This window comes from Pan troglodytes, chromosome 1 (assembly GCF_028858775.2).
Source record: "Pan troglodytes isolate AG18354 chromosome 1, NHGRI_mPanTro3-v2.0_pri, whole genome shotgun sequence".
Lineage (NCBI taxonomy): Eukaryota > Metazoa > Chordata > Mammalia > Primates > Hominidae > Pan > Pan troglodytes.
The window spans coordinates 184943335-184955770 of record NC_072398.2 but is presented as its reverse complement, the minus strand read 5'-3'; the positions used below and the strand labels follow the sequence as shown (position 1 = coordinate 184955770).

The following is a 12436-nucleotide window of genomic DNA, read 5'->3' as shown; positions in this document are numbered from 1 at the left end:
GTTTTTTTATTTGTTTTGTTCCCAAGAATATGCTGGGGCACACCCAACCCTATTGACCAAAACTAAGAGGACACAGAGAATCCTACTCCGGGGGAGGTTATCCTGGGAAAGCCACCAGTGAGCTTAGGAGTAGGTCCCTTTCTAGGTCTTTCTAGCCTAGAAGAGGTCTTTGTGAAAACCAAGCCTAGCTCCATATAGTACCATTTTGAACTGAACAAGGTACACTGGAAACTCCAGGAATAAGAAAGGCTCTAGAACTCAGTACCCATTAAAGTGGGAGTATGTAGCTGCTGAAGATGGTGGGAGGGGCAGGGTCTCTGGGGATGGCCATCTTTCTTCTTGATAGTTCCATAGCACTAAAGTAACACAATCATTTCTTTCTTTTTTAGTCCCGGACGATCCCCAGTATCCTTTGACAGTGAAATAATAATGATGAATCATGTTTACAAAGAAAGATTCCCAAAGGTAAGGATCCATTTAAAAGGAGAGTGGCAATACCCCTCAGGGTGGCTGCCTACAGCCAGCCCCAATGGGAAGACTCTGGAGTGAAGGAATGAAGTGCTACCTCCAGAGATAACCAAGAAGAAGAACAGAAAGTCAGCCAGGAGGCTGTGGACACAGCAACAAGGGCTTCCAGACTGCTTGAGAAGGAGACAGCAGGAAGCTATGAGTTTGGGAACTGTATTTGCAGAGCCTTTGTTTCTTCACTACCCAGAAGTAGAGTTATCCAGAGGGGAATGTCAGAAAGGTAGCCCACCATATATTAAAGAGGAAAGAAAGAACTGGAGGCTTTACTTCTCACTGTGCACATGAGGATCCATGAGTCAGGGTTCACTCATTACAGGATTTGCCCTCTGGTGGCATATTCATTTGATAGAGATTTCTTAAGCAGCACCTCATTACCAGGTGTCAGAGAGTACACAGACAGAAGTAGGCTGCACTGGCAAGAAGGCCAGAGAGAGCAGTAGGAGTGGGAGACAGATCTCAGAGTTGCTTGCTAACATCTGAATTTTCATTTTCAAGCAGGAAAATGCTGAGGAAGGAAAGTAGGTTGTTATCCTGAGATAGCTGAGAAGTAGCATTCATAACTCTGCTGCTTGGCTGTGAACCTCCTTGTATATGGAACTAGGATCTTGTTTCCCATTTGCATGTCTCTTTTTTTGTTAAGAGATGGAGTCTTGCTCTGTCACCCAGGCTGGAGTGCAATGGCACCATCTCGGCTCACTGCAACCTCTGCCTCCGGGGTTCAGACAATTCTCCTGCCTCAGCCTCCTGAGATGCTGGGACTACAGGCATGCGCCACCACGCCCGGCTAATTTTTGTATTTTTAGTAGAGATGGGTTTTGCCATGTTGGCCAGGCTGGTCTCGAAATCCTGACCTCAGGTGATCCACCTGCCTCAGCCTCCCAAAGTGCTGGGATTACAGGCATGAGCCAGCCACTGTACCTGGCCCCATTTGCATGTCTTTTTCAACACCACATGCCTGTACGCTCTGACCTGGCCTCCTGAAGATAGGCCCTGTTCCTGACTGAGAGGGGATACTGGACTGCAGAACCTGTGCCCTGTGGTCTGTGCTTTCCAGCTTTGGAGTGGGCACTAGACAATAAGCATGAAGAAGGAGGCAGAACAAACACCTAGGAATTCATTTTGACGTATATGGTGTTTATGAAGTTTGCAAGTATATAATGTTGAGAAATGTATCTCATGCTTGTCCTCCTCCTCCTTGTATGTTAGGTGTTTTTGTAGCATTGGATGTTTGTGTTTATAGGCATGTTTCCAGTTCCTTCCTATAGGATGAACTGTTGTTGGAGAAAATGTGTTAAGATTCCTTCACTTCCTTCTTTCTCCTCTACTCCCACTTTTTCACCCTCTTCCTCTTTCATTCTCCATGTAGACACACCACATATATATGTATGTAGGTATACATTTGCCTAAACACACACTGGAAATCAGAAATCACCACCTGGTAGCAAAAGAAATAAGGCAGAGTCTTAGATAGACAGCTTAGATAGGCAGCTAAGAACTCGTTCACAGATGTGTGTCTGTCATTTTGACATGACTGTGTAGTTAGGTCCCTAAGAGGTTTGGAGCCAGACCTCCATTCTCCTCTGCTGGGGATCCAGGCCAGGGTCATGTTCCTATCCACAGTCCCCCCATTCCAACTCACCATCTGTGACCAGACAGGTTCACTAAGCAGCTCTCCAAGCACCTGCCTAACTCCCTTGGGTCCTAAGGTTAAGTAAGAGGATCCTGAGATAAATGAAACTCTCTCTCACTTAACAAACTTCCCAGTTTAGAAACCAGCAGTGCCCATACACTAAGTTTACACAGTTGGGAGGTCCAGTGGAAGAACAGAGGAATGGAAACCCATTTGCCTGGGGAAATGAAAGACTTCCCAGAGGAGACACAATATTTGAACTGAGATTAGAAGGAGAATTAGGAGTTTGTCAGGCAGGCTTGGCAGGGTGAAAAAGCCACACACTGGGAACAGCATAAACAGACAGGCATGAAACAGCATAGTAAAGGAGGAAGATAGCAAACACCTGTGTGTCCGTACAGCAAAAGAGCTTGCCCTGGAGGGAGTTGGGGGAGATGGGCAAGACCAGGTGAAAGAGGGCCTTGAATATAAAGCTAAGGCATCTTGAGTTGACTTTACTTGAAGGTGATCTATTAATGTCTTCAGTTATCAGGTTTCCCAAATGCAGTTTAAGGAAACCAGGATCAGAGGGAGCCCATTATTTTGCTATTTCCAGGTCCTTCAGGCTTAGCTCCAACTGAGCTGGAACTAGAAGGGAAGTGTTTCTTTCTTGCTTTTCTTCCCAGGCCACCGCACAAATGGAAGAGCGACTAGCAGAGTTTATTTCCTCCAACACTCCAGACAGCGTGCTGCCCTTGGCAGATGGAGCCCTGAGCTTTATTCATCATCAGGTGATTGAGATGGCTCGAGACTGCCTGGATAAATCTCGGAGTGGCCTCATTACATCACAATACTTCTACGAACTTCAAGAGAATTTGGAGAAACTTTTACAAGATGTGAGTGTCCTTGTGCTGGGGTTCTGAAAAAACCTCCACCTGGTATTGGATTCATAATCCCAAGCTAAGATTAGGGCATTAGTGGTATTCTCAGTCTTCACAGACTGCTTGTTACCCACCCTCAAAGGTAGAACTGAGGGACTTAGATTCCTCCTCAGTCCCCTGCAATACTGAGAGAAGCCTGCTTGGTATCAAAGGAAGTCACTTCTGTTCCTTTTCTAAATCCAAAATTGTATTACTTTGTTGTATTACGCGAAGCTCCACCATGGGTAGTAGTCATAAGTATTTGACTAGGAGGTTTGCTACCCAAAGCCAAAAAGTGGCTCCAGTGGCTGTGACGGGCTTTCTTCTACTGGAAATACTGGTTTAAGCAGAGCCTTCAGACTGTTTATCCTCAGCCAAGGGAAAACAGGTATGAGGCTTGCACGATGGGTTTAGCCATTTGCATGGTGAGAAGTTCTCTAGTTGGGACTTACATGTTTTGAGACCTGATCCTCGCTGGTGTGAAAAAATCTCTGGGAGGCTAAAGGTAAAGTAATCCAGAGATGGCCAAGACCAAAGCACATGAGAGTTCTTAAGCACTGCTTCCTGCACGAGTGCTTCCTTTGCTATCAGCCTCTTGATTAAGGTGGCCAGATGCCATCTCACTCAGACCACAGCGGCTCCATGTTATCCATTAATACAGTTTGGGGGAGAGAGGATGTGCCTGTCCCCCCAGAGCTCATCACGTCACTAGAGAATTTCCCAGTCCAGAACCCCTTATTACCTCCAGACCAAGACCTCTCTCTCTGGAGTAGTACCAACTGAGCTGAGGGCCCAGGGCTAATGATCAAAAGGACATCAGTGTGTTCATCTAGAAATAAGAAGGAGCAGGGAGTTTAAACAAATTTTCAGAGAACAGTTGAATCTAGAGAAAGGGTGACTAAAGATGATCATGATTATTGTTGTCAAGTAGTAGAAAGTTTCTCACATATAAAAGAGAGCAGATTGTTCTTAGTACCCCTGAAAGACATAATTAGTCCAGTGGGCAGAAGTTACAGCGAGAAAGGTTTTGATTTAATAGGTGAAAAAGTAGTTCCTTCTACAAAAATACCTTTTTGTGATTTCAAAAGAAATACTTAAAATAAAACATTGTAGAAGTATAACTTTAGAAAGCCAGAGTCCCATGAAAATCACTGGTAGCTGTTTGTTTCTGTTCAAGAAAAGGTTTCTGACAGTTTTCCAGCAATGGAAAGGGGTACCCCAGAGACATATAGGAATCAGGGATTACTGCATCAGGTAAAGGATTAATGTAGAGTAACTTCCAAGTTTCCTGGTATGTTTAAGATTTATCTTCTAAAATGCTAAAGTCAGAGCCTTGCCCAAAACCTTTAGGCATTTTCCCAGACTGACTGCTTGTGTGGTTAGGTTGTTTGATACAATAGGAAGAGCACTGAATTTGGAGCCAGTTTGTTCATCTGTTCCCTAATTTGTGAAGCCCTTGGAATGCAGAAAAGAATTCAGTGCAGGCTCTATCTTAGGGAATTTGCCATCAGTGAGGTTACAGACCCATCAACATGTACTTAATAAAAATAACAGTTATTACTATACTGAATACTTTATATGAATTCTCTCACTTCCACTGACTGCAATACAATGTGATTGACGAGCACTAGAGATAAGTAGGTTCTGAGCACAGAGGAGAATATGCTGACTCTTTGTGGAAAGTTCAGAGAAGGCTAGATCTTAACAAACAGGTAGGAGTTCACTGAAGCTAGAAAACAGCATAAACAACCTTTTGCTTGGGCACAGTGGCTCATGCCTGTAATCCCAGCACTTTGGGAGGCCAGGATGGAAGGATCACTTGAGCCCAGGAGCTTGAGACCAGCCTGAGCAACAAAGTGAGACCCCGTCTCTACACTAGCCAGGCATTTCACCATGTTGGCCAGGCTGGTCTCAAACTCCTGACCTCAAGTGATCGCCCTGCCTCGGCCTCTCAAAGTGCTGGGATTACAGGTGTGAGCCGCTACAACTGACCAGCTGGCAGATGAATTTGAAGAGTTGGACTGGGGGCCAGATGCTGAACGGCCTTGTGAGGAGCTTAGATTGTATCATGAAGGCAGTGGGTATCATCCAATGTGACAAATTGAAAAATGACCTGATCAGATTTTAGAATAATAAAAGTCAGTAACATTTATGGAGCATTTAATACATGCTAGACACTACATTACCTCATTTAATTTATCTGGTTAAATCTTCACAACCGTGTAAGAAAGGTACTTAATATTATTTCCTAAATTTACAGATAAGGAAACTAAGTTAGCTCAAGATAACTGATTTTTTTAAGTAGCAAAACCAGGACCCAACCCAGATTTGGCTTATTCCAGAGCCTAAGATCATACATTTTCAAACAGTCAACAAACATTGACTGACATCTGCTGTATAGGAGGCATTCTGCTAGGCTTAGCATTTGAGGAAAGAAACAGGGCCAGGTGCGGTGGCTCACTCCTGTAATCCCAGCACTTTGGGAGGCTGAGGCAGGCAGATCACCTGAGGTCGGGAGTTCCAGACCAGCCTGATCAACACGGAGAAAACCCATCTCTACTAAAAATACAAAATTAGCTGAGCATGGTGACGCACGCCTGTAATCCCAGCCGCTCGGGAGGCTGAGGCAGGAGAATCGCTTGAACTCAGGAGGTGGAGGTTGCGGTGAGCCAAGATCATGCCATTGTACTCCAGCCTGGGCAATAAAAGTGAAACTCTGTCTCAAAAAAAAAAAAAGAAAAGAAAAAGACACAGAGCCTCTTTACTCACTAGGCCCAGCAGTGTAGCTGTAGAGACAGACAGCTCATTATGAAACAGCATGACAGTACCATGTGGTATGCATGAACAGCCAAGAGAACATGTTAAAGACAGCAATTCTTTTTCTTCTCGTGTGTGTGTATATGTGTGTTGGGAACAGGAGACAGGTTTTAAAAGAATAAATGGGATTTCACCAACTGCTCAACCTTTCTCTTCATTTCATAACCAATACTTTAAAAGAAGAAAAGTCCTCATTTACTGTGTTTTTTTTTTCCAAAGAAAAATAATTTTAAAATAATTTGTAAGCAAAAATAATCCTAATTAGGCATTCATGGGAAGATATTTAGGAAAATGTGGTACAATTTGAAAATAATAGCCATTAGAATCTAAGATATTATTGGTAATTATATCTTCGTTTTCATTGATTTTTAATACTATTTAATTTGATTATGTATTTTTCTTTTTTTTATTATTATTATACTTTAAGTTTTAGGGTACATGTGCACAATGTGCAGGTTAGTTACATATGTATACATGAGCCATGCTGGTGTGCTGCACCCATTAACTCGTCATTTAGCATTAGGTATATCTCCTAATGCTATCCCTCCCCCCTCCCCCCACCCCACAACAGTCCCCAGAGTGTGATGTTCCCCTTCCTGTGTCCATGTGTCCTCATTGTTCAATCCCACCTATGAGTGAGAATATGCGGTGTTTGGTTTTTTGTTCTTGCGATAGTTTACTGGGAATGATGATTTCCAATTTCATCCATGTCCCTACAAAGGACATGAACTCATCATTTTTTGTGGCTGCATAGTATTCCATGGTGTATATGTGCCACGTTTTCTTAATCCAGTCTATCATTGTTGGACATTTGGGTTGGTTAAGGGATCAATTCAACAAGAAGAGCTAACTATCCTAAATATATATGCACCCAATACAGGAGCACCCAGTTTCATAAAGCAAGTCCTGAATGACCTACAAAGAGACTTAGACTCCCACACAATAATAATGGGAGACTTTAACACCCCACTGTCAACATTAGACAGATCAGCGAGACAGAAAGTTAGCAAGGATACCCAGGAATTGAACTCAGCTCTCCACCAAGCGGACCTAATAGACATCTACAGAACCCTCCACCCCAAATCAACAGAATATACATTTTTTTCAGCACCACACCACACCTATTCCAAAATTGACCACATAGTTGGAAGTAAAGCTCTCCTCAGCAAATGTAAAAGAACAGAAATTATAACAAACTGTCTCTCAGACCACAGTGCAATCAAACTAGAACTCAGGATTAAGAAACTCACTCAAAACCACTCAACTACATGGAAACAGAACAACCTGCTCCTGAATGACTACTGGGTACATAACGAAATGAAGGCAGAAATAAAGATGTTCTCTGAAACCAACGAGAACAAAGACACAACATACCAGAATCTCTGGGACACATTCAAAGCAGTGTGTAGAGGGAAATTTATAGCACTAAATGCCCACAAGAGAAAGCAGGAAAGATCCAAAATTGACACCCTAACATCACAATTAAAAGAACTAGAAAAGCAAGAGCAACACATTCAAAAGCTAGCAGAAGGCAAGAAATAACTAAAATCAGAGCAGAACTGAAGGAAATAGAGACACAAAAAACCCTTCAAAAAATTAATGAATCCTTGTATCCTATTTACTACTCAATCTTCTGCCTTCCAGTTTCCCTTCCCACCAGTCTAGACACAACTAAAAAAGAGAATTTTAGACAAATATCCTTGATGAACATTGATGCAAAAATCCTCAATAAAATACTGGCAAACCGAATCCAGTAGCACATCAAAAAGCTTATCCACCATGATCAAGTGGGCTTCATCCCTGGGATGCAAGGCTGGTTCAATATACGTAAATCAATAAACGTAATCCAGCATATAAACAGAACCAAAGACAAAAACCACATGATTATCTCAATAGATGCAGAAAAGGCCTTTGACAAAATTCAACAACCCTTCATGCTAAAAACTCTCAATAAATTAGGTATTGATGGGATGTATCTCAAAATAATAAGAGCTATCTATGACAAACCCACAGCCAATATCATACTGAGTGGGCAAAAACTGGAAGCATTCCCTTTGAAAACTGGCACAAGACAGGGATGCCCTCTCTGACCACTCCTATTCAACATAGTTTTGGAAGTTCTGGCCAGGGCAATGAGGCAGGAGAAGGAAATAAAGAGTATTCAATTAGGAAAAGAGGAAGTCAAATTGTCCCTGTTTCCAGATGACATGATTGTATATCTAGAAAACCCCATTGTCTCAGCCCAAAATCTCCTTAAGCTGATAAGCAACTTCAGCAAAGTCTCAGGATACAAAATCAATGTACAAAAATCACAAGCATTCTTATACACCAATAACAGACAAACAGCCAAATCATGAGTGAACTCCCATTCACAATTGCTTCAAAGAGAATAAAATACCTAGGAATCCAGCTTACAAGGGACGTGAAGGACCTCTTCAAGGAGAACTACAAACCACTGCTCAGTGAAATAGGATACAAACAAATGGAAGAGCATTCCATGCTCATGGGTAGGAAGAATCAATATCGTGAAAATGGCCATACTGACCAAGGTAATTTTTATAGATTCAATGCCATCCCCATCAAGCTACCAATGACTTTCTTCACAGAATTAGAAAAAACTACTTTAAAGTTCATATGGAACCAAAAAAGAGCCCGCATCGCCAAGTCAATCCTAAGCCAAAAGAACAAAGCTGGAGGCATCACACTACCTGACTTCAAACTATACTACAAGGCTACAGTAACCAAAACAACATGGTACTGGTACCAAAACAGAGATATAGATCAATGGAACAGAACAGAGCCCTCAGAAATAACGCCCCATATCTACAACTATCTGATCTTTGACAAACCTGAGAAAAATAAGCAATGGGGAAAGAATTCCCTATTTAATAAATGGTGCTGGGAAAACTGGCTAGCCATATGTAGAAAGCTGAAATTGGATCCCTTCCGTACACCTTATACAAAAATTAATTCAAGATGGATTAAAGCCTTAAACGTTAGACCTAAAACCATAAAAACCCTAGAAGAAAACCTAGGCATTACCATTCAGGACATAGGCTTGGGCAAGGACTTCATGTCTAAAACACCAAAAGCAATGGCAACAAAAGCCAAAATTGACAAATGGGATCTAATTAAACGAAAGAGCTTCTGCACAGCAAAAGAAACTACCATCAGAGTGAACAGGCAACCTACAAAATGGGAGAAAATTTTCGCAACCTACTCATCTGACAAAGGGCTAATATCCAGAATCTACAATGAACTCAAATTTACAAGAAAAAAAACAACCCCATCAAAAAGTGGGCGAAGGACATGAGCAGACACTTCTCAAAAGAAGACATTTATGCAGCCAAAAAACACATGAAAAAATGCTCACCATCACTGGCCATCAGAGAAGTGCAAATCAAAACCACAATGAGATACCATCTCACACCAGTTAGAATGGCAATCATTAAAAAGTCAGGAAACAACAGGTGCTGGAGAGGATGTGGAGAAATAGGAACACTTTTATACTGTTGGTGGGACTGTAAACTAGTTCAACCATTGTGGAAGTCAGTGTGGCGATTCCTCAGGGATCTAGAACTAGAAATACCATTTGACCCAGCCATCCCATTACTGGGTATATACCCAAAGGACTATTAATCATGCTGCTATAAAGACACATGCACACGTATGTTTATTGCGGCACTATTCACAATAGCATTTACTGTTTTTCTTTCCTTGTATCCTATTTACTACTCAATCTTCTGCCTTCCAGTTTCCCTTCCCACCAGTCTACCAAAACTGTTCAGCCAAAATTCACCAAGGAACTCACTGGCCAATTGCCAAATCCTGTGGCCACTTTCAGTTCCCATCTTCTGCCACCTCTCGGTGGAGCACAGTGAATACTTCCTAAACTTCCTTCCCCAGTTGTCAATTCACTGTTCTCACCAGTCTTGCTGCCTCTTCACAAGTTCCTTTGCTGCCCACCTCTTCCTACTGGTGTGTCACAGGGCACCATCCGGCATGCCTGGTCTCCCCTTTCTCTTTCCTCCACTCTCTCTCTGATGTCTTGCCACCTGCTCCCATGTCTTCAGTTGTCATCTCTACGCTGAGGACTCCCACATGTGGCTGCCACTCTTACTGTTCTCCTGAGCTTCAGATCAGTGCACCCAGCTGCCTGCTGGACTCCTCCACTTTGACTTCCCTATATTGGTTCTTATTCTTTGGTTGCACATAATAGAAACTGACTCAGAATAGTTTAAACAGTAAAGGGAAACATTATAAGAGTAAAAGGAGTAGGTCTTAGAGAATTGAAGCGAGGGATATAACCAGGCCTTAAGAAGGAACCAGAACTAGAAACCAGAAGCTCCAGGAAGCTCAGGAAGTCTTCATTCTTCCTTTTTCTGTATGCATCTTTTCCTCTATTTCCATGGTAGGTATGGCCATCTCTTTTCACAGTTCTTAAACAGTTCTGCCACACTGACGTTAACAGTTGTCTTTCTATCCTTTTTTAAATTCCTAGGAAAGTGATCCTCTCTGGTCAGCTATTAGAGGTGGGAGGGAAGGTACAGACACACAGTACAAATGTGGCTCCTAGAAACCAGAGCAGTTCTCAGGAAAAAAGAGAAAGGCCCATTGGCCAAGCAGATACCCAAGAGACTCTCATATAGGTGCCTGAAACTGCACGCCCAGAACTGAGCTTATCTTTTCTGTCTAGCTGTTCTTTCTCTAAAACCAAATGCAGTACATTCTTTATGTATCACCTAAATGGCTTCTTATAGGTACTATTTCACTTACTCATTGAAATTTTCCTAAAATTGAAGTTGCAGTTGCCTTCTGTTGTGCTTCTTTCACCCCTTATCTGCTTCTGTAGTAACCCATGTCTATCCCCTTGTCTGCATTCTTCTGCCTTGACCTATGCCTTTTTCATCTGAATTATTAGAGTTGCCTGCTAATGGGTTTTCCTGCATTTAGCCTTTCCCTCTTTAGTGTACTCTCTACACTGCAGCCAGAGTGATCCTTCTGAAGTACTTACTGGTCATATGACTCCTCAGCTTTGAGGTCTTTCCACTCCTTACAGTCTAGGGTGGAAAGTGAACATCAGTGAAGGCACCATTGAGAGCTGCCCCTTGAGCTGGGGTCTGGAGGGTAAGTGAGGCTTGTTGGATGGAGGAGCAGGTACAGCTGTATGTCTGTGTGGCATTTCTTGGTGTCATATAGTGTTCTAAAGCAGAAATGGTTCCCTAAGAGCAACTCGCTCCCTCTCACAGCCAGCCAGCCTTCTCTGAGTTCCTTGCTTTGCGGAGCTCTCTATGCTACCGAATTGTTTCTCCTTGGAGTCAGCTCTGCCCTGTCTGGTCCTGCTTAGCCCAGCCACACTGGGCCAATAGATTAAGCAACGCTTCTTTTCTCTATAGGCTCATGAGCGCTCAGAGAGCTCAGAAGTGGCTTTTGTGATGCAGCTGGTGAAAAAGCTGATGATTATCATTGCCCGCCCAGCACGTCTCCTGGAATGCCTGGTGAGTGGACTCTAGGAAAGTCAGGTGGGCAGATTTAGAGGAGGACTATAGAGGAAGTATCCTGATGACAGCAAAACTGTGGTGGTAACCACTGCCATTTCTGTTGCTTAGGTCCTTATTTAAATATGATTTGCCACCATTGGGGGACTAAACAGGTTTTTGTGAGGACAAATGTATGGTCCTGAGGGGATGTGGCAGGGAGAATTATTAGTCTAGGCCACCCCCACATGAGCAGGGCTCACATCAGTGGGGGTCTTGGGGGTGAGAAGCGTCAGGAGCATAGCCCAGTTTAGTTTGCACAAGTTGAGTCCTTCATTTTATCTTCAGCAATACTTGACTGAGTACCTACTTCCTGCTAGACACTGGAGATATAGACATGAATAAAGCACAGTCTCTGATCTTGGGATGTTTCCTCTACAGTGGAGTTGGGAAGCATGAGGCATGAGGACATGTAAATAGTAATTACAATACTGCAAGAAGTGTTGCAGTTGAGGTCAGTACACAGCGTAACGGGAACCTGGAAAAGGAAGTGCTTTAGTCTTCCCTGGAAGGAACATTCAGTGAATGCTCCCTGGGGGACGTGAGGCTTATTCAGCAAACCGAAGGATAAGTCTAAGTTTCCCAGATCGGGAGCATGGGAAGGAGCATTCAGTGGGGCACAGGGTGGGTTTGAAGAAGTGCTGAGGGGTAAGCCTGGAAGGTAGGCTGTGACAGGGTCATGGAGGGTGTCGGGTTCTCGGCTCTGGAGTTTTTCATTACCCTTACGGCCACTTGGAGACACCAGAAAGTTTAGGTAAGAATGTGACATGGCCGCATTTACTTTTTTCTTAAAAAATATTATTAAGGTATAATTTTCATACAATAAAATATATCCCTTTGATGGTACAGTTCATTGAGATTTAACAAATACACACTTGTAGAATCGTGGCCACAGCTGACATAGAGAATATTTCTGTCATATAAGTTCCCTTGTGCCCCTTTGAAGTCAGTCCTCTCTTCCTCCTGCTCCCAGACAATAACTTAACTGCTTTGTTTCACTAGGGATGGGTTTGCCTTTTGTACAG

At 42.9% G+C, this 12436-nt stretch overlaps 1 protein-coding gene across 15 annotated transcripts in view; it reads left to right on the top strand.

Annotated features, from left to right (window-relative positions):
* The window catches only part of MAST2 (microtubule associated serine/threonine kinase 2), a 236294-nt gene that overhangs the window by 208494 nt on the left and 15364 nt on the right, over positions 1-12436 (top strand). For all 15 annotated transcript variants that reach the window (XM_063781249.1, XM_016962041.4, XM_016962036.4 and 12 more), the window contains 3 exons: positions 390-465; positions 2824-3033; positions 11271-11372. In XM_063781249.1, coding sequence (XP_063637319.1) covers positions 390-465; positions 2824-3033; positions 11271-11372 — 388 coding nt within the window. The remainder of the gene's footprint in view (positions 1-389; positions 466-2823; positions 3034-11270; positions 11373-12436) is intronic.